Source organism: Rhinopithecus bieti, unplaced genomic scaffold (assembly GCF_001698545.2).
Source record: "Rhinopithecus bieti isolate Rb0 unplaced genomic scaffold, ASM169854v2 scaffold_6876, whole genome shotgun sequence".
Classification (NCBI taxonomy): Eukaryota; Metazoa; Chordata; class Mammalia; order Primates; family Cercopithecidae; genus Rhinopithecus; species Rhinopithecus bieti.
The window spans coordinates 1502750-1521594 of record NW_016805229.1 but is presented as its reverse complement, the minus strand read 5'-3'; the positions used below and the strand labels follow the sequence as shown (position 1 = coordinate 1521594).

The window sequence follows — 18845 nt, the reverse complement described above, 5'->3', positions numbered from 1 at the left end:
CCACCTCAGCCTCCCAAGTAGCTGGGACTACACATGCAGGCCACCACACCCAGCTAATTTTTGTTTGCATTTTTTGTAGAGACACGGTCTCACTGTGTTGCCCAGGCTGTAAAATAAACAATAGGTAAGAGATGGATTTTTCTAGTGGGTCTGAGACTGGGCGTTTTGTGTGACCTTGGAGTCTGAGAGCCAGGTAGCCAGTGTCCTCCTCTTCATTTCACAGGAGAGAAAATTGAGGCCCTGTGAGACCCTGCTCCCGACTCTTGATGTTCACCCCTATAACTCTGTGGGCCCTGGTGCTAGCCAGTTTCTCACAGCTGTCATGTCAGCTTAATTTGGTTTGCTCTGTCTGAAGGTTGGGGAAGCGCCTGGAATTTGGGAAGCCGCCTTCACACATGTCTTCATCGCCGCTGCCGTCAGCCCAGGGGGTAGTCAAGATGTTGCTTTAGGAAAACCACGGAAGCTGAAGCGCTTGCTGTCGGTGCGGGAGTCGTTTCCTTTTGTCGTCTCTTTTACACTAGGTTTTATTTTAAGTTAGTTTGAGAAATAAGAGCAGTCTCCATAGTTAGCTTTGCAGCCCAAGCCAATGACTGAGGCCATCACCTGTGCTCTGGGGTTTGTCCCTGGGAAATGTCTCCTCATCCCTGCCTGCCACTGTGTGCATTGCAAAGAGGGACAAATGGGGCTGTCTGGGAAGGGCTCTAAGGTGTTGGTGATGAGGCTACCCCTGTTGCTTCTGTTTTTGAGATAGAGTCTCACTCTGTTGCCCAGGCTGGAGTGCAGTGGCATGATCTCAGCTCACTGCAGCCTCCGCCTCCTGGGTTCAAACCGTTCTTGTGCCTGAGTCTTCCAGGTAGCTGGGATGACAGGCACCCACCACCAGGCCTGGCTAAATTTTTTGTATTTTTAGTAGAGACAGGGTTTTGCCATGTTGCCCAGGGTGGTCTTGAACTCCTGGCCTCAAGTGATCCTCCCACCTCGGCCTCCCAGAGTGCTAGGATTTCAAACGTGAACCATTGCTCCCATACCCCATCATGTTGAGCTAACCCAAGCAGAGTCCTGATTGTTTTTTTTTTTTTTTTTTTCTTTTGAGACAGTCATGCTCTTGCCTTGTCTTGTCCAGGCTGGAGTGCAGTGGTGCGATTTCAGCTCACTGCAGCCTCTGCCTCCCAGGTTCAAGCGATTCTCATATCTCAGCCTCCTGAGTAGCTGGGACTACAGGAGTGTGCCACTACACCTGCTATTTTTGTATTTTTAGTGAGAAACGGGGTTTCACCATGTTGGCCAGGCTGGTCTTGAACTCCTAACCTCAAGTGATCCTCCTGTCTCAGCCTCCCAGAGTGCTGGAATTACAGGCGTGAGTCACTGCGCCTGGCCCCTGATTGGTCTTGACAGGTGGTGTTAATGTCCCAAGTCTCCTTAAATGTGGGATGGAGCTTCTCTCAGAGACTCTTCCCCCAGCCCCCAACCAGCTGGAATTATCTTCCAGAACAAAATCTCCCAATGCTTTGAGGTGTACTGGAATCATGTCTGATAACCAAGAACAGAACGGTCACATGCCTTTTTAAAAACTGTGGAATAGGCCGGGCGTGGTGGCTTAGGCCTGTAATCCTAGCACTTTGGGAGGCCGAGGTGGGTGGATCACCTGAGGTCAGGAGTTTAAGACCAGCCTGGCCAACATGGTTGAAACCCCATCTCTACTAATAATACAAAAAATTAGCTGGGTGCAGTGGTGGGCACCAGTAATTCCAGCTACTCAGGAGGCTGAGGCAGGAGAATTGCTTAAACCTGGGAGGCGGAGGTTGCAGTGAGCCAAGATGGCGCTACTGTGCTCCAGCCTGGGCAACAAAGCGAGACTCCGTCTCCAAANCATGCCTTTTTAAAAACTGTGGAATAGGCCGGGCGTGGTGGCTTAGGCCTGTAATCCTAGCACTTTGGGAGGCCGAGGTGGGTGGATCACCTGAGGTCAGGAGTTTAAGACCAGCCTGGCCAACATGGTTGAAACCCCATCTCTACTAATAATACAAAAAATTAGCTGGGTGCAGTGGTGGGCACCAGTAATTCCAGCTACTCAGGAGGCTGAGGCAGGAGAATTGCTTAAACCTGGGAGGCGGAGGTTGCAGTGAGCCAAGATGGCGCTACTGTGCTCCAGCCTGGGCAACAAAGCGAGACTCCGTCTCCAAAAAAAAAAAAAAAAAAAAGGTGGCATAAACCTCTGAGACTGTAGCCTGCTTCTTATTGAGATTTCTAGAGGTGTGTTTGAGTTTTCAGAGTAATTTTCCAGACCAACCAGCGCCAGTAGGAAATCTGTCCTCTTTTTGGCAAATTGCAATCATTGATTTTCCTGAGTCCCCTGGTGGGGCGGGGGGAATTCTGCCTCAGGACCCTGAGGGGTCTTTGGGGGTGGCCATGGTAATGCATCCACTAAGCAGGACTTCATTCAAAGTCATAATGAAGTAACTAGGGTGATCTTCAAGTAAGAATAAAGCACGAGATCATTGTTGGAGGCTTCCTTGTCAAAGACGTGAACACGAGATTTCCAGCACACCACGGTGTGTCCACTCATCACTGCATGTTAGGAACTGCTGCTGTCTGTTTGGGACACAAGTTAAAGAACACACTAATTTCTGGAGTGTGCCTGCAGCTTCACGGCGTTCATTTTGTTACTAAGTTATTTTCTGGAAGAACAGCAAAAATTTCAGGTTGAAAGCAGAACTTTCCAAGTGCTACTGAAATTCCACAGAGAATTAAGCTGCGATGGTGGGTTTCTTACCCTAGAAACATTCTAACCTGTATCCATAAAAGATGTCCTTTTATTTTTTTAAAAGATCAATAAAATCAAGAGAAGTGAGTGTTGAACTGGTTTGGGCTGGTGGCCAAAGAGGCTTTGTATGTTTGTACTTCCATGTTTTCTCATAGAGTGGTGAAAAACTTTTTTTAGTCAAGTCATAAAATGTGAAAAAATCTTTTTAAAATTTTCTATTCAAGCTGAGTTTTTAGAAATGTACATGGGATATGTTTGTGCGTCATTCAAGGCATATTGGCATCTGGTCGCAGGGTGGAGTCCTCCGTTTCCATGTTTCCTGTCTCCCAAATCTGTCTGATCTCACGGAGTTGGTGGTATACCGCATCGTTTGTGTTGAACAGAGCCTTGCAGGCGTGTCTGTCTAAAACAAGCTGAAAGAAGGATAGGGTCTACAGCTTGTTTTTATGGCCCTTACTCTAAGAATGATTTATTACGTTTTTAAGGGTTGTTTTAAAAAAGATGAATATTCGGCCAGACCATATGTAGCCTGTAAACGCTAAAATATTATCTGACTGAGTGGTGGTGGTGTGTGAGACGGGGTCTTACTGTTATCTAGGGTGCCGTGCAGTGGCGTGATCATAGCTCACTGCAGCCTCGAAGTCATGGCTCACATCCTCCTGCCTCAGCCTTCCAAGTAGGTGGGAGTACAGGTGTGTGCACTATCCTGCCTGGTTTACTTACAAAAACTTTTTTTTTTTTATAGGGATGGGGGTCTCTCTTAGCCAGGCTGGTTTCCAACTCCTGGCCTCAAGTGATCTTCCCATCTCGGCCTCCCAAAGTGCTGGGGTTACAGGTGTGAGCCACTGTACCCAGCCACCATCTGACCTTTTCTAGAAAGTGCTGACTCATTGGGAAGACCTTGTGTTTTAACTTAAAAAATCAAGGAAATCCTGTGTTTTTCATATGATACTGGTTTTGATAAGTGAAGATGTTCTTCCCAGACATGTTCAAGGGCAGGGGGCAGTGGCCCTTGGACCACACATCCCCTTATTTCTCTTCTCCCGCCCTACCCGCCGAATGGCCCAATAACCCCCTTAGAGACAGTCTCACTTTGTGTCTCTGCTCTGCTCTTTTGCTGGCTGTAGGGTCATAGGCAATTGATTTCACCTCTCTAGGCCTCAGTTTCTCCATTCATGAAATAACCCTGACATCAGAGTGTCTTTGGGACAATGAAGCAAAACCCAGCTTTCTCCAACTTCTTTTCCTCTCTAGAAGACAGCTCAACAGAAAAGCCAATGACACTGTGATTTATAACCGTTTATTAGTGAAGGTGTTTCTAAGCACAGTCAGGGTGTAAACAGTGCAGCATTCCTGCTCCCCTCCGTGGGAGCAGCGTCTCCTTTTCAATTCATGTGGCTACAGAAGGCACTTGGTGAACTGTGCGTGTCTGAGGTGTGGAAACCAGGAGAGAAGGAAAGAAGCCTCAAAGGCCTGATGTGAGAAGTTGGAAAGGTTCGCAGGTTAGGGAATGAAGGGGGCGGGGGGCGGCGACACCCATTTCGGTGACTTTCTCCCCATTTCATGTAAACAAAATTGCCAGGGACCAGTTACCATGGATATGTTTTTCTAAAAACTCAATGTCTGCACAATCCATAGAACTGGAGGATGTGTCTGTTTCCTGTTGGGTTTTTCTCGTCTCTTACATCATACAAACTTCAATTTATACCTTGAATACAGGGGTAGTGGGCGGGGTGGTGGTTGTTGAGACAGGATCTCTGTTGCCCAGGCTGGAGTACAGTGATGCAATTATAGCTCACTGCATTTTTGAACTCCTGGGCTCAGCGATCCTCCTGGCTCAGCCTCTGTAGTAGCTGGGACCACAGGCGTGTACCACTACGCCCAGCTTATTTTTAAATTTTTGGATAGACAAGGTTTCACTACGTTGCCCAGACTGGAGGGTGGTGGTTTTTATATTTCTTGTGTGAAAGGTGTCGGTGATGTTTGGAATTTGAGAATGGATTTAGACAATGCTAAGTACAGTCTGCTGGCTTTTGCTTTGTTTCGGGTTCTTTGGTTTTTGGTTTTTCTTGCCGTGGTGCAAAACTCCAGAAAGTTGCTTATTCACTGGCCTTGGTTCCATTGAAGTCTGCATCTCGAGTGTCCATTTCCTCCTCAGAACCGTCTGCATTTTCAATAACTCTACGTCCTCCAGATCTTCTAGAAGGAACGAAAGAGGTCTCGTTTCCTCGCCTGTGGGTTGTAAGAAAACATTTCTTTAGCAAAGAATCCTTCATGGTTGGGATAGATTTTTTATAAATCTATTTTAAACTTGTAGCTGTAGTCCTATTGCAATATACATCTATTTTTTTATGACAGAAAACACGGCACAAATAAGATGCAGATATTCAAGTTGTAGTCAACAAATCCTGGCCAGTCTTAAGGCATGATTGATTGAATTTAATCAGCTGAAATTGGTTGTGGGGAGTGGAAAAGGTTTTTCAAAGCAAGACTATCTGCTTTTAAAATGTCAGGCTTGGTCATTTGAGAACCCCCAGGATTCTGGTCTTGGATTTAGAATAGGAAAAAAACCCCAAAAACCAAGTAGGGGATTTTGTCTTCTGACTTTATTCATAGCCCATGGGGCAGAGATGGAGAGAACATACTGTTTTTCTTCTGTATGTCCTCACCCCTATTCGCCTTAGAGGTGGATTTTCAAGGTTTGAATTGGAAGGTGAAATGGACAAGGGCAGCCTTGAGAGAGGGGGAGGTGAGGGACACAGAGGGGCTCCCTGGTTAAAAGGCGGGACAGCACCTCTTGCTAGTATGGAGCTTCCTGGACTGAGTCTTCCCCACTGCAGGGACTGCTGCATCTGTTTTGCTGACCATGGAACACACCACACATGGCATAAAACAGGTGCCCAATGATTATTAGAAAAGGAGATGATACGTGTTAATCCAAGGTGGATTATTTTATTGAGATGAGGTCTTGATATTGTTGCCCAGGCTGGTCTTGAACTCCTGAGCTCAAGCAGTGCTCCTAACTTGGCCTCCCAAAGTGCTGGCATTACAGGTGTGGGCCACCACACCTGGCCTCCAAAGTGGATTTAAAAAAGTTTTAAGACGAGTCTCGGTCACGCGGGCTGGAGTGCAGTGGCATGATCTTGGCTCACTGCAACCTCCGCCTCCTGGGTTCCCGCAATCCTTAACCTCAGCCTCCTGAGTAGCTGGGCATACAGGAACGCGCACACACACCACCACGCCTGGCTAATTTTTGTATTTTCAGTAGAGGGGGGATTTTGCCATGTGACGCGGACTGGTCTTGAACTCCTGGCCTCAAACAATCCACCTGTCTCAGCCTCTCACAGTGGTGGGATTAGAGGTGTGTGCCAGTGCGCCTGGCCTCCGAGGTGGATTTTAGCTCCAGCCGGTAGGACACCCCTCTTTCTCTCCTTACTCCCATCTCTCTGCCCTGGTTCTCTAAGTTTATCGCTTGGACTTCACAAGAAGGGCTGGTCATGTGAGGGGAGACTTTGGGTAGGAGGAAGGGAGTGGGCAGAAGGAGGAAAAATCAGACCCCGCCTTGCTGCTGACCTGCACTGTTAGGAAGAAACACTTAACTCTCGTCAGCGATTGCAACAAATAATCATGTTGAGTTCTGGCCATGTGGCCCTGCTTGACCTGAATTGGAAGACAGGTCTTATTTTAGGACATCAAAAAAGCAAGCAGACTTTGCTCCCTACACAAAGGCTGGACAAGAAGCCACAAGAATGAACACAACTCAGTGACTGATTCTTGAGTCAAAAGGAACAACTCGGCCAGGCACGGTGGCTCACGCCTGTAATCCCAGCACTTTGGGAGGCCGAATCGGGCAGATCACGAGGTCAGGAGATCGAGACCATCCTGGCTAACATGGTGGAACCCCATCTCTACTAAAATACAAAAAAATTAGCCAGGTGTGGTGGCAGGCACCTATAGTCCCAGCTACTCGGAAGCTGAGGCAGGAGAATGGCATGAACCTGGGGGGTGGAGCTTGCAGTGAGCTGAGATGGTGCCACTGCACTCCAGCCTGGGCAACAGTGCGAGACTTCGTCTCAAAAAAAGGAACAACTCAGGTAAGATCAGAGGCATAAGCAAGACCCAGAGATTCATGATTGCTGAGAAGAGGAACTCCCAATATGACCCTTTTGTTGACAGAAGATGGGAGAGGCCCCAGCTGGGAAAGCCAACCTGGCTGTAAAGGATGGGGCTTCCGGCAGTGCAGGAATCAGGAATAAATACTTAAAAGTTGCAGCCACTCCAAAGTAAACACTCCCTAGTCCAGCTTCATGAGAGAAGCTTCTGGACTTGCAGCCCTACTAGAGAACTCTCCATCCTTCTCTCTCTAGGCATGACCCTCAAGTCTTTCTTTTAGCACTGTCTTCCAAGCACTTGACTCAGAAGGATCCCCAAATTCAGAGCAGACAGCAGCAGCAGTTTGGCCGTTCCCTGTACGCTCCTCACACAGCTCGCTTCCTTACAGTTTTAACTCCAGCTTCAAAACCTGATGGGCTGGCTGGGTGCAGCAGCTCATGCCTGTAATCCCAGCACTTTGGGAGGCCGAGGTGGGGTGGATCGCTTTTGAGGTCATTTGTTGGAGACCATCCTGGCCGACATGGTGAAACCCCATTTCTAGTAAAAATACAAAATTAGCCAGGTGTGGTGGTGGGCGCCTGTCATCCCAGCTACACAGGAGGCTGAGGCAGGAGAATCACTTGAACCAGTAGGCAAAGTCTGCAATGAGCCAACATTGCGCCACTGCACTTCAGCCTGGGCGACAGCAAGACTGTCTTTTAAAAAAAAAAAAAAAAAAACCCAGGTGAGCTAACCTGGAGCTGGGAAGTAGTCCCTAACCTTTTCATTAGTGCTCCAGGCACATACTTTTTGTTTCTTGGAAGAGTCCATTTGCTAACTGGAAAAGCTTAATGGATAAATTTGCTCCCTTGCCTCCCTTGACCTAAGAAATACATTGTGCCCTGGGTCATTGGAAGCTGCTTGCTTGGCTGTCAGCCTGCAAGACACTCTGTTTTGGCTCAAGTGCTTTTCTTGGAACTGGTTTCAAATCCTAGACCAAGGTTGGTACCAACTATACCTGTTATAGGAACTAAGGGACCCTCTCTAGAGGGTCAGATCCTGGAGAATCTTTTTTTTTTTTTTTTTTTTGAGATGGAGTTTCACTGTCTCACCCAGGCTAGAGTGCAGTGGTGCAATCTTGGCTCACTGCAGCCTCTGCCTCCCAGGTTCAAGCGATTCTTTTGCCTCAGCCTTCTGAGTAACTGGGACTACATATGTGTGCCACCTCACCTGGCTAATTTTTGTATTTTTAGGAGAGACGAGGTTTCACCATGTTGGCCAGGCTGGTCTTGAATTCCTGACCTCAAGTGGTCCATCTGCCTCGGTCTCCCAAAGTGCTGGGATTATAGGTGTGAGACACTGCACCTGGCCTAGCATTTGGATTCTATTCCTGGACCCAGCTTATCCAAGGCCTCAGGAATCAACTTGAATGTAAGCACCTGCTGCTTTGCAAGGACTTGGTTTCCCACTGACTGGTGGGTTCTGCACTTCAGCCAACCCTGGAATTCGGCTTATCCTGTGATCCCAATGAGCCAGCAGGAGAGCTGCTCGAAGTGTCCCAGAGCCTCATCTGCTCCCCCACAAAACTGGCTCTTAACAAGACCTCACCCCATGCTAAAATTTAAGTATTTTGGTGGTGACAGCAAAACATTCTCCAAAAATGAAGATGCACACAAATGACGGTTGGTTTGGCCTCTCCATGAGGTGAAAGAAGTCAGATCCACATTGCCTAACTTCACCTATGAAAAGTAGTTCATCATGCCTGTAATCCCAGCATTTTGGGAGGCCAAGATGCATGGATCACCTGAAGTCAGGAGTTGGAGATCAACCGGCCAACCTGGTGATATCCTATCTCTAATAAAAATACAAAAATTAGCTGGGCGAGGTGGCGGGTTCTTGTAATCCCAGCTACTCAGAAGGCTGAGGTAGGAGAATCGCTTGACTCTGGGAGGCGGAGGTTGCGGTGAGCCAAGATTGCGCCATTGCACTCCAGCCTGGGAGACAGCGGGACTCCGTCTCAAAAAACGTTTTTCAAGTCCCAGAGAAGCAGAGACCTCTTTGTGCTTTCTTGGGAAGGGCCCTGTGTGCATCCTCGAGTCTTGGGTGTCCATTCCCCATTCCCTGAACATGGACGTGCCCGTGAAGTCTCCAGAAAAGGCTCTGCCAGGACTGTGCTTGGCTTTGCGGTGGTCAGCTTCCACCCCATGTGCTGAAAATGCAGTTTGTAGTTAGACATCACTCAAGCCACGTGCAGCCCCCGGCATTTGTCAGACATCGCAGTGAGCTCATTTCCTTTGCGGACAAGCCTGTGAAAGCTGAATTGTGGGAGGACTGGTTGCTGCGCTGCAGTTATCATGAACTTTGTGATTTCTGACTTGTGACCCAGACCAGCTAACTAGAAGCCAAGTACATTCTCTAGGAATGTGCCCAGATAGTGGAACTGTCCTATTCATTCAGTGGAGTATCTTCACTGGACAAGGGAGGACAGCACTGCTGAGTGCCCTAACAGTGTAAGAGTGGCTTTTGGCATGAAGAAAAATCCAAGCCACACACAGCCTCTGACATCTCGTCAAGATGCAGTGATAAGGGCACACTGTTGGGTGTCATGTCACATGCACTGCCGAGAGGCAGGAAGGACAGCGGGTCAAGAGATGAGGTCAATTTGTCATCCTGATCTTGGTTTCAATGAATGACAGCTTTGCACTAAGATATCCAAGCCTTCAGATTTTGCAGGAATCTCGTGGAAATGTGCAAGGGTTTAAAAATCGGGGTGGGCAGAGGGGCGCACTGGGCAGAAAGGAAATGGATACTGAGACAACACATAGCTTGCGAAGCTGAAGGCATGATACCTGGTGCATCATTGCGAAGTTTCCTGTGGGGGGGGCCCTCTGAAACAGAGAGAGAATCCCTGGAGGTTACCATCCACAAACAAAAAGGAGCCCAGTGAAGTATCTTCTTAATTGTTAAAGACATTTGCTTTAAGAATTAAAGGCACTCTTTTTTTGAGACGGAGTCTCGCTCTGTCACCCAGGCGGGAGTGCAGGGCTGCAATCTTGGTTCACTGCAACCTCTAAGTCCCGGATTCAAGCGATCCCCTCACCTCAGCCTTGTGAGTAGCTAGGATTACAGGCATGCCCCACCATGCTTGGCTAATTTTTGTATTTTTAGTATAGATGGGGTTGTACTATGTTGGCCAGGCTGGTCTCGAACTTCTGACATCAAGTGATCCTCCTGCCTTGGCCTCCCAAAGTGCTGGGATTTGGGATTACAGGCATGAACCACCACACCTGGCACTAAAGGCATCCTTAAGTCAACCTTGCAGTGAATCATCTGATGCCAAGAGCCCTTGGTGAGGCTGGTACATGAAAGGAAAAGCAGTTTTTTGATACTCTGTCACCCAGGATGGAGTGCAGTGGCGTGATCTATCTCTGCTCACTGCAACCTCCGCCTCCTGGGTTCAAGTGATTCTCCTGCCACAGCCTCCCAAGTAGCTGGGATTACAGGCATGCACCACCATGGCCGGCTAATTTTTGTATTTTTAGTAGAGACGGAGTTTCACCACGTTGGCCAGGCTGGTCTCAAACTCCTGACCTCAGGTGATCCACCCACCTCGGCCTCCCAGAGCGCCGAGATAACAGGTGTGAGCCACCGCACCCGGCCTAGTTTTTTAAATAGAAGGGAAAATGTCTGTCCTTTAGAGCTACTTTTAAGAACCTCCTATAAATCCCATGATTGCATACCTGTTCAGGGAAGTAAAAGCATTTGAGCAAGCTAGTTTGAAAAATCAGTATCGGAACAGAAGCCAAAAGCCCCAGGCAAGGCACCTGTAGCCACATCTCCCTTGATTTATGATTAGTTGCTCTTCATTCGCTTTGGGGCCTCTAGCAAGAGGGGAGAGGTGGAGGCCTTGTGCAGCTCTTGTCGGAGGTAACCGGAAGTGTACCAAGTGGTAGGTAAGTGGGTCTGGCTTTAGAGTAAGGCTTGCGTTGAGATATGTCTGGCTGATAAAACTTGGTGAAATTTGCACTGCAATTCCTTCTTGGCTGAGGAGCCAGGTATGCTTACCAACCTCCCTTAGGGCCCTAGTGCCCAGTTTTATGTTTTTGTGCACCTAAAAAAGGCGGCAGGACAGACCTTCGACCTGCATTACGTGTGTGTTCATGTCGGAACTGGCAAAAACCGTCTTTTGTCCCACTCTGCCCTTGGCTGCCCAAAAAGGCTCAAGTGTCTGGGACAGAGTCCACAGGGTATATCCAGTGTGTGCTCAAGAATCACTGGGCCGGCCAGGCGCAGTGGCTCATGCCTGTAACCCCAGCACTTTGGGAGGCCAAGGCAGGCAGATCATGTGAGGCCAGGAGGTTGAGACCAGCCTGGACAACATGGTAAAACCCTGTCTCTACTAAACATACAAAAATTAGCCAGACATGGTGGTGCGCTCCTGAATCCCAGCTACTTGAGAGGCTGAGGCAGGAGAAGTGCTTGAACCTGTGAGGCGGAGGTTGCAGTGAGCTGGGATCACGCCATTGCACCCCAGCCTGGCGACAGAGCTAGACTCTGTCTAAAAATAAATAATAAAAATTAAAATTAAAATCACTGGGCCTAAGAAAGGGAACCAGAGACAGCAGTGGGGTAGAGAGTCAGAGTGGCTGTGTCCCCATCCCTCAGCCCAGCCACTCAGGAGGGGCAAGGGGACCGGTTGCCAGCAGAGCACGTCCAAGGGTTTTTTTTTTTGGGGGGGGGGACAGAGTCTTGCTCTGAAGGCTGGAGTGTAGTGGCGTAATCTTGGCTCACTGCAGCCTCCACCTCCTGGGTTGCAAGTGAGTCTCCTGCCTCGGCCTCCCTAGTAGCTGGGATTACAGTCATCCGCCACCACACCCAGCTAACTTTTGTGCTTTTAGTAGAGATGGGGTTTCACCTTGTTGGCCAGGCTGGTCTCAAACTCCTGACCTCAGGTGACCCACCCACCTCAGCCACCCAAAGTGCTGGGATTACAGGCGAGAGCCACCTGCACCTGGCTCCTAGGAGTCTTTACAGTGACAACAGCTCTCCCTCAACCATGGGAGATGCTTCCAGGCCCCAGCTGTACTGTGGGAGCTTAGGCCTGGTTTCTCTCCTGTCCATGGGGGGCCAACAAGCCCACGCCCTGCAGCGAGTGGGGCTCTTCTTTGAAGGCTTGGTGCCCTGCTTCAGCTGCTCTCTTCCCCTTTTCAGAGGGTTTGGATTTTCCCCTGTCTCGTGCAGTGGTCCCCAAACTCTAGAGGTGATTTCAGATGGCTTCCAGGCATGCTATCCGGTAACTGAACTGCACCCTGAGAAAGCCATTTCCTTTCCAACTTTCTTAAAACAGGTCTAATTATTATGTCAGAGAGAGTCTATTTGGGGCTAATGGCTGTTGTCACTCCCTTTATAATGGAGAAGTAGCCTTCAGGTCTTGGTGATGAAGTTGTGGCCACAGTAGCTAGATACTGAACTTGATACTCTTTTCATTGTATTAATTTCATTGTGACCGGTTGATAGAGGTGATGCTGGTTTAAATATATAGGGGTGGTATGTTTTATTTGCAGTTACATGCATGTATGATTAAAACTTAATTAAAAAGAAAAGATCAAGTCATCGGTATTAAAGGTGGTAAGAGGTTTAGCACATGGCTGTGGTGGCATGAGAATGAAGCGGGGGAAATATCTAGGACCCGAGGGATAAAGGTTCACTTTGCCTGGTGCTGTCCTAGACGTTGGAGTTTTTTTTTTTTTTTTTGAGATCGAATTTTGCTGTCACCCAGGCTGAAGTGCAGTGACACAATCTCGGCTCACTGTAACCTCCGCCTCCCAGCTTCAAGCGATCCTCCTGCCTCAGCCTCCCGAGTAGCTGGGATTACAGGCGCGCCCCACCACACCTGGCTGATTTTTGTATTTTTAGTGGAGACGGCGTTTCACCATGTTGGTCAGGCTGGCCTTGAACTCCTGACCTCCGGTGATCTACCTGCGTTGGCCTCCCAAAGTGCTGGGATTACAGGGGTGAGCCACTGTACCCAGCCTGGGCAGGATTGTTTAGGGCACGTTGACCAGATTCTCCCACAGATGGGACGTAGGGCATAAAGGAGACAAAAATGTTAAGAAGGATCACGAGGTTTGTAATCTGAATTGTTGGCACCTTCATTTTAGCTGCTCGGCTGGAGAGAGGGGCCAGTTTGGGGGTGAAGAGGTTCATTCAGTCAGGGCTTGGGATACAGCACGTTTGGTGTGCGCTGCCTATAGTCATCCATGTGGGAATGGGAGGCCAGTCTGAGGTTCTAGGAAGAAGCTAGGGCTTCTGAAAGATGAACTCAGGAGTCATTAGATACAGATGGAATTCTAAAGCGCGAAGACTAGTTGAGCCTCTCACCTAGAACAGGGGACAGAGATGAAAAGAGAACTAAGGCCGGGTGCGGTGGCTCACGCCTGTAATCCCAGCACTTTGGGAGGCCAAGGCAGGTGGATCACGAGGTCAGGAGTTCAAGACCAGCCTGAGCAACATGGTGAAACCCATCTCTACTAAAAATACAAAAATTAGCCGAAAATAGCTTGAACCAGGAGGCGTAGGTTGCAGTGAGCTGAGATAGTGCTACTGCACTCCAGCCTGGGCAACAGCGCAAGACTGCATCTCAAAAGAGAACTAAGTTGATACCCTAGGGCGCTCCGGTGGTAAGCAGGTTTTGAGATGAGGGATCAGCAGAAGAGAGGAAGAGGGACAACCCCACAGATCGGGGGGACAAGCAGGCAAGAATGGTGTCTGGGAAGTCCAGGGAAGCAAGTGAATCAGGCCAGAAGCATGATGGGCTGCGTCACATGCTGCTGCCCTGTCAGAGGACATCTGGCCATTGGTGTCGCCCACGGGAGGCTTCTGGGAGAGTGATGGGTGGGGGCAAGGGGAACCAGCAGCTCTTCAGTCTTTTTTTTTTTTTTTTTTTTTTTTTTTTTTTTTTTGAGACCGAGTCTCATTCTGTCACCCAGGCTGGACTGCAACCTCTGTCTCCTGGTTTTAAGCCATTCTTGTGCCTCAGTCTCCTGAGTAGCTGGGATTACAGGCATGTGCCGCCACACCTAATTTTTATATTTTTTGGTAGAGACGGGGTTTCGGCATTCACATACAGTTTTGTAGTAAGGGTAGCAAGGTAGATGTGGGGCTAAGAGGTTATTCCATTTGCTGATGGAGCAAATGAAAGAGAAAACCTTGCAAAGTAAGGATTTTTGGAGCCATGTGCTTGAGTGAACAAGAGGGCTGGGTCCAATGGAGGTGTTGGCCTTGGTTGGTGCCAGAGAGTTCAGCACAGAAATGGAAAAAAAGTAGAAGTGTGCAGAAGTGCAGGGAGGTAGGGTGATGAGGCAGTGGGAGCTTGTGCATGTTTCATGATCATTTCTGCTTTTGATTTGAGTAGGAAGTAAGGTCCCCAGCTGAGAGTGACAATGGGGAGGAGCGATAATAAGTTTAAAGAAAAAGTGAAGAGAGCAGAGAGAGAAGATAAGGGAGGTGTGTGGGAGACCCCTGAGCAAGGCCTGCTCTGTGGGAAAAGGTGGAGAATGGGTTTTGGGTTTTTTGAGACAGGGTCTCACTCTCTCATCCAGGGTAAGTGCAGTGGCTAGATCATGGCTCACTGCAGCCTTGACCTCTGGGGCTCCACTGATCCTCACACATCTGCCTCCTGAGTAGCCGGGATTTTAGGTGTGCGCCATCACGCCTGGCTGATTTTTGTTTGTTTGCTTTTTGTGGAGATGGGGTCTTGCTGCTCTTGAACTCCTGAGCTGAAAGCCATCCACCTGCCTTGGACTCCCAAAGTGCTGGGTTAAAGGTGTGAGCCCTGTGCCTGGCCAAGTCTTGAGTTTCATTTGGGTTGTGCTTTCACCAAGTGATTGCAGCAATGCAAGAGGGGGAACCAGCTGTTGAGGTTCCGCGACGGGGGTTACTAGATGGTTGGTTTGGAACTGGGTCAGAGGCTGATGGCATTGAGGGAGTGAAGACCCCGTTGGGGACAGAGCCAAAGAAAGGTGGCGCCAGGCAGACAATGAGATTCCTGAGGGTCAAATCGTGAGGGCTCCTAGGAGCACTGGTTAGGCTGGTAGAAGCAGCAGGATCACCCGGAAAGTCAAGGATCCGAGAGGCTGCATTGCCCACATGGATGTTGAAATCATGGACAACTGTGAGGAGTGGCGTGGGATACAGGAAGCCCAGAGCTAAAACCTCCAGGGAGCCAATTGGGATGGATGGACAGATGGATGGACAGGGTGGTGGAAGCAGCCCTTGGAAACAGTAGGGACACACCCCAAGGTACCAGAGGCGTGGGAGAGAAAACAGCCCCCACTCCAGTGACAGAAGGAATTCTCAGCGGGGTGAGGGGGCAGCTGTACCCTCCCATCTCTAGAGGACTTCTGGCAACACCTAGAGACATTTTTGGTTGTTACATTGCAGGGTGGTGGAGTGGGGGGCTACTGCAGCCGGTGGGTAGAGGCCAGGAATGTAAGCACCTGCTACTTTTCAGGGATCTTTTTCCCACTGACGGGAATGCTGGACAGCCCCCATACCCAAGAATAATGCAGCCCAGATGGCAGCAGTGCCGAGGGGGAGAAAGGAGGAGCAGAGCATGTCAGGAAGGAGGTGAAGTGCCAGGGGGTGGTGTTGCAGCTTCAGTGGATGCCATGAAGACTCAGTGATGCAATGAAAGAGAGGCTGGAGGAGACAGTGGGGATAGCCCCTTCCTCCTCCTCACCTGGAGGACGGGATGGGAGATGGTCAATCGTTAAAGAAACTAGAAGGTAAGCTGTTACCAGGCAGGGCCCTGGTCTGATCTGGGCCTGCCTCAGTGCCTGGCCCACACTAAGCTTAGTGATTGAGGAGGAGCAGGAATAAACCACAGCAGGGAGTGGTGGCTGTGGGCACAGGGGGCGTTTGCAGGCCGAAGGGAGCCTGAGCCCCCAGCACTTCTCTCTGGCCTGAGAGACAGGGTCTTCCTGGGCCACGGGCTCCTCACCTGAGCTTGCTCTTGAGCGCGTTCACCTCGCGGCCCATGGCTTCGTTGCTCTCCGTGGCCTCATCCAGCTCCCGCTGCAGCTTCCTGCGGTTGGCGTTGATGCGCTGGGACTCCTCCTCGGCCTCCTCCAGCTGCCTCTTGAGCTGCTTGACCCTGGCATTGCCTTTCTCTGCCTGTCGAGGAGAGTTGGAGGGGTGGGTAGGGGAGGCCGGCTGGGGGGCTGGGGCTCGAGGGAGGCTGGGCTGCGGGGGCTACCTGCTCCTTGTACTGCTCGGCCATCTTGCGCTCGTCCTCCACCTGCAGCAAGACTTCCTTCAGCTTCTTGTCTTTCTGCTTCAGCGACTTGGCGGCCGCCTGTTTCTCTCTGCAAACAGCAAGGAAAACAGGTGGTTTCAGAGGAGGGTGGCACCCCTTGCAGCTGGTGTGTCACCTGGAGGTGGCATCTTGAGTGCTCTCCTGAGCCCCACATCTGGACTCCTCTCAAGGATCCATCAGATGGTAGAATAGTATTCAGCCCTGAAAAGGAATAAAGTATGAACGCACGCCACAGCATGCATGAGCCTGGAATCCTTGCCAAGTTAAAGAAGACACATAGCAGACCACGTAGTTTGTGATTCCATTGATAACAAATGTCCAGAATAAATAAATCCATAGAGACAGAAGGTAGATGTTGGTTGCCAGGGACTGAAAGGAGTGGCTAAAGGGCATGGGGTTTCTATTTTTTTGTGGGGAGACAAGGTCTTGCTGTCACCCAGCCTGGAGTGCAGTGGTGCTCCAATGCCTGCTCTCCACCCTACTTCATAGTTCACTGCAGCCTTGAGCTCCTGGCTCAAGCAATCCTCCCACCTCAGCCTCCCAGATAGCTGGGACTACAGGCGTACACCACCATGCTCAGACTTTCTAAAAGTTTTTCATAGAAATGGAGTCTCTGGCCAGGCGTGGTGGCTCACGCCTGTAATCCCAGTATTTTGGGAGGCCGAGGTGGGCAGATCACCTGGGGTCAGGAGTTCGAGACCAGCCTGAGGCAACATGGCAAAACCCCATCTTTACTAAAAAATACAGTTATTAGCTAGGTATGGTGGTATGCACCTGCAGTCCCAACTACTTGGGAGGCTAAGGGGGAAGAATTGCTTGAACCCAGGAGGTGGAGGTTGCAGTGAGCTGAGATTGCACCACTGTACACCAGCCTGGGAAACAGTGAGACTGTGTCTCAAAAAAAAAAAAAGTCTCGCTATGCTGCCCAGACTGGTCTCAAAATCCTGGATTCAAGTGCTGCTCCCACCCACCTCAGCCTCCCGAAATGCCGGGATCATGGGCATGAGCGACCACATCGGGCCTGGGGTTTCTTTTTGAGCTGATGCAAATGTTCTCAAATTGACTGGTGATCGTTTTACATGTTTGTGAATATACGAATAGCCCTTGAATTGCACACTTTAAATGGGTGCATTGCAGGGCATGTGAATTACCGAAAACACTGCTAGAAGAGAATGGGTGAGAATCCTTAGAATCCAATGGTAAGAAATGTGCTGTGATCTTATGCCTCATTCGACCCATAATTAAGAAGCCTTCCAGTGTGTGTACCGAATGAGTTGCTGGTTGGACTTTTGTTTTTTGGGGGTTTTTTTGTGTGTGTATGTGTGTGGCAGGGTCCCACTCTGTCACCCAGGCTGTAGTGCAGTGGTACGATCTTGGCTCACTGCAACCTCCCCATCTCACGTTCAAGCGATTCTCCTGCTTCAGCCTCCTGAGTAGCTGGGATGATAGGCATGTGCCACCACGCCCGGCTAATTTTTGGTACAGACAAGGTTTCACCATGTTGGCCAGGCTGGTCTCAAACTCCTGACCTCCAGTGATCCACCTGCCTCGGCCTCCCAAATTGCTGGGATTACAGGTCTGAGCCACCATGTCCATCCTGGTTGGATTTTTGGTCTGTTAGCATGCTCTCCCCACAGAGGCTGAGAAAAGCCACATGTTCTGCTGGGAAGGCTGGTTAATGTCAGGAGGACCATGGCGATGCTAAGAGCAGCTCACATTTTAGGTGCTTGCTCTAGGCCAGGCACCAGCAGGGTACTTTGCTGTGTTTACATTCAGTTCTCACAACACACCTGCACTGTGGGCACCACAGAGCTTGCTTCTTACAAGCCAGAACTGATGCTGGAAGAGGTTCCCTGATTTCACTGTGACCCTTGCTGTCCATCACCCCAAGGCAAACTGGGTTCAGAACTCCAGACCCGCATACCTGGCCTCCTGCTCGACCTGCTCCTCCAGCTGTGCAATCTTGGCCTCTAGCGCCGCGATAGTGGACTTGAACTTGGACTTGACGGCCCCCTCCATCTCCTGGAGCTTGCTCTTAAGCTCCTTGTTCTGCCGCTCGAGCTGCTGCCGGGCACTCTCATTCTTCTGGGCCGTGCTGCGCTCTGTGGCCAGCTCATTGCTGAGCTGCTCGGCCTGGGGAGGAGAGTGAAGGCTGTGTGGTGTACTCAGGGAAGCCCAGGACAGGGCACTGAGACCATGCACCTCCTCCTGCTGCCTCCAGCCTTGTTTGGTCTCTGCACGAGTCCCTTGATCCGGGCGCCCTGTCCTCCTCTCCTTCATCCTGTAAAACTCCACTCAAGAGCTTCTTCCAGCCCGGGCCCTGTGGCGCACACCTGTAATCCCAGCACTTTTGGAAGCTGAGGCAGGCAGATCACTTGAGGTTAGGAATTCGAGACCTGCCTGGCCAACATGGTGAAACCCCGTCTCTATTAAAAATATAAAAATTAGCCGGGCAGTGGTGGCAGGCGCCCGTAGTCCCAACTACTTGGGAGGCTGAAGCAGGAGAATCCCTTGAACTTGGGAGGCAGAGGTTGCAGTGAGCCAAGATTGCGCCACTGCACCCCAGCCTGGGCAGCAGAGTGAGACCCTGTCTCCAAAAAAAAGAGGTGCTTCCGCAAGTGTCACAGTGCCACCCAGGCTGAGCGAGTGACTTGTCCCTTGCTTTCTCCATCC

The 18845-nt window shown here is 50.0% G+C and overlaps 2 protein-coding genes across 14 annotated transcripts in view; one reads left to right on the top strand and one right to left on the bottom strand.

Annotated features, from left to right (window-relative positions):
- The window catches only part of NDE1 (nudE neurodevelopment protein 1), a 90467-nt gene that overhangs the window by 55643 nt on the left and 15979 nt on the right, over positions 1 to 18845 (top strand). The window contains exon 9 of one of the 8 annotated variants that reach the window (XM_017871728.1): positions 356 to 1129. The exons of 6 other annotated variants lie outside the window; for them this stretch is intronic. In XM_017871728.1, coding sequence (XP_017727217.1) covers positions 356 to 449 — 94 coding nt within the window. In that variant the 3' untranslated portion in view covers positions 450 to 1129. One more of the 8 variants, XM_017871730.1, reaches the window with a different exon arrangement.
- Positions 4049 to 18845, bottom strand: part of MYH11 (myosin heavy chain 11) — a 164281-nt gene continuing 149484 nt past the window's right edge. For 3 of the 6 annotated variants that reach the window (XM_017871716.1, XM_017871719.1, XM_017871717.1), the window contains 4 exons: positions 18097 to 18305; positions 16113 to 16221; positions 15858 to 16030; positions 4864 to 4996 (listed from right to left, as the gene is read on the bottom strand). In XM_017871716.1, coding sequence (XP_017727205.1) covers positions 4864 to 4996; positions 15858 to 16030; positions 16113 to 16221; positions 18097 to 18305 — 624 coding nt within the window. Of the gene's footprint in view, positions 4997 to 9705; positions 9745 to 15857; positions 16031 to 16112; positions 16222 to 18096; positions 18306 to 18845 lie in introns of all 6 variants that reach the window. The other 3 variants (XM_017871720.1, XM_017871721.1, XM_017871718.1) reach the window with 3 other exon arrangements.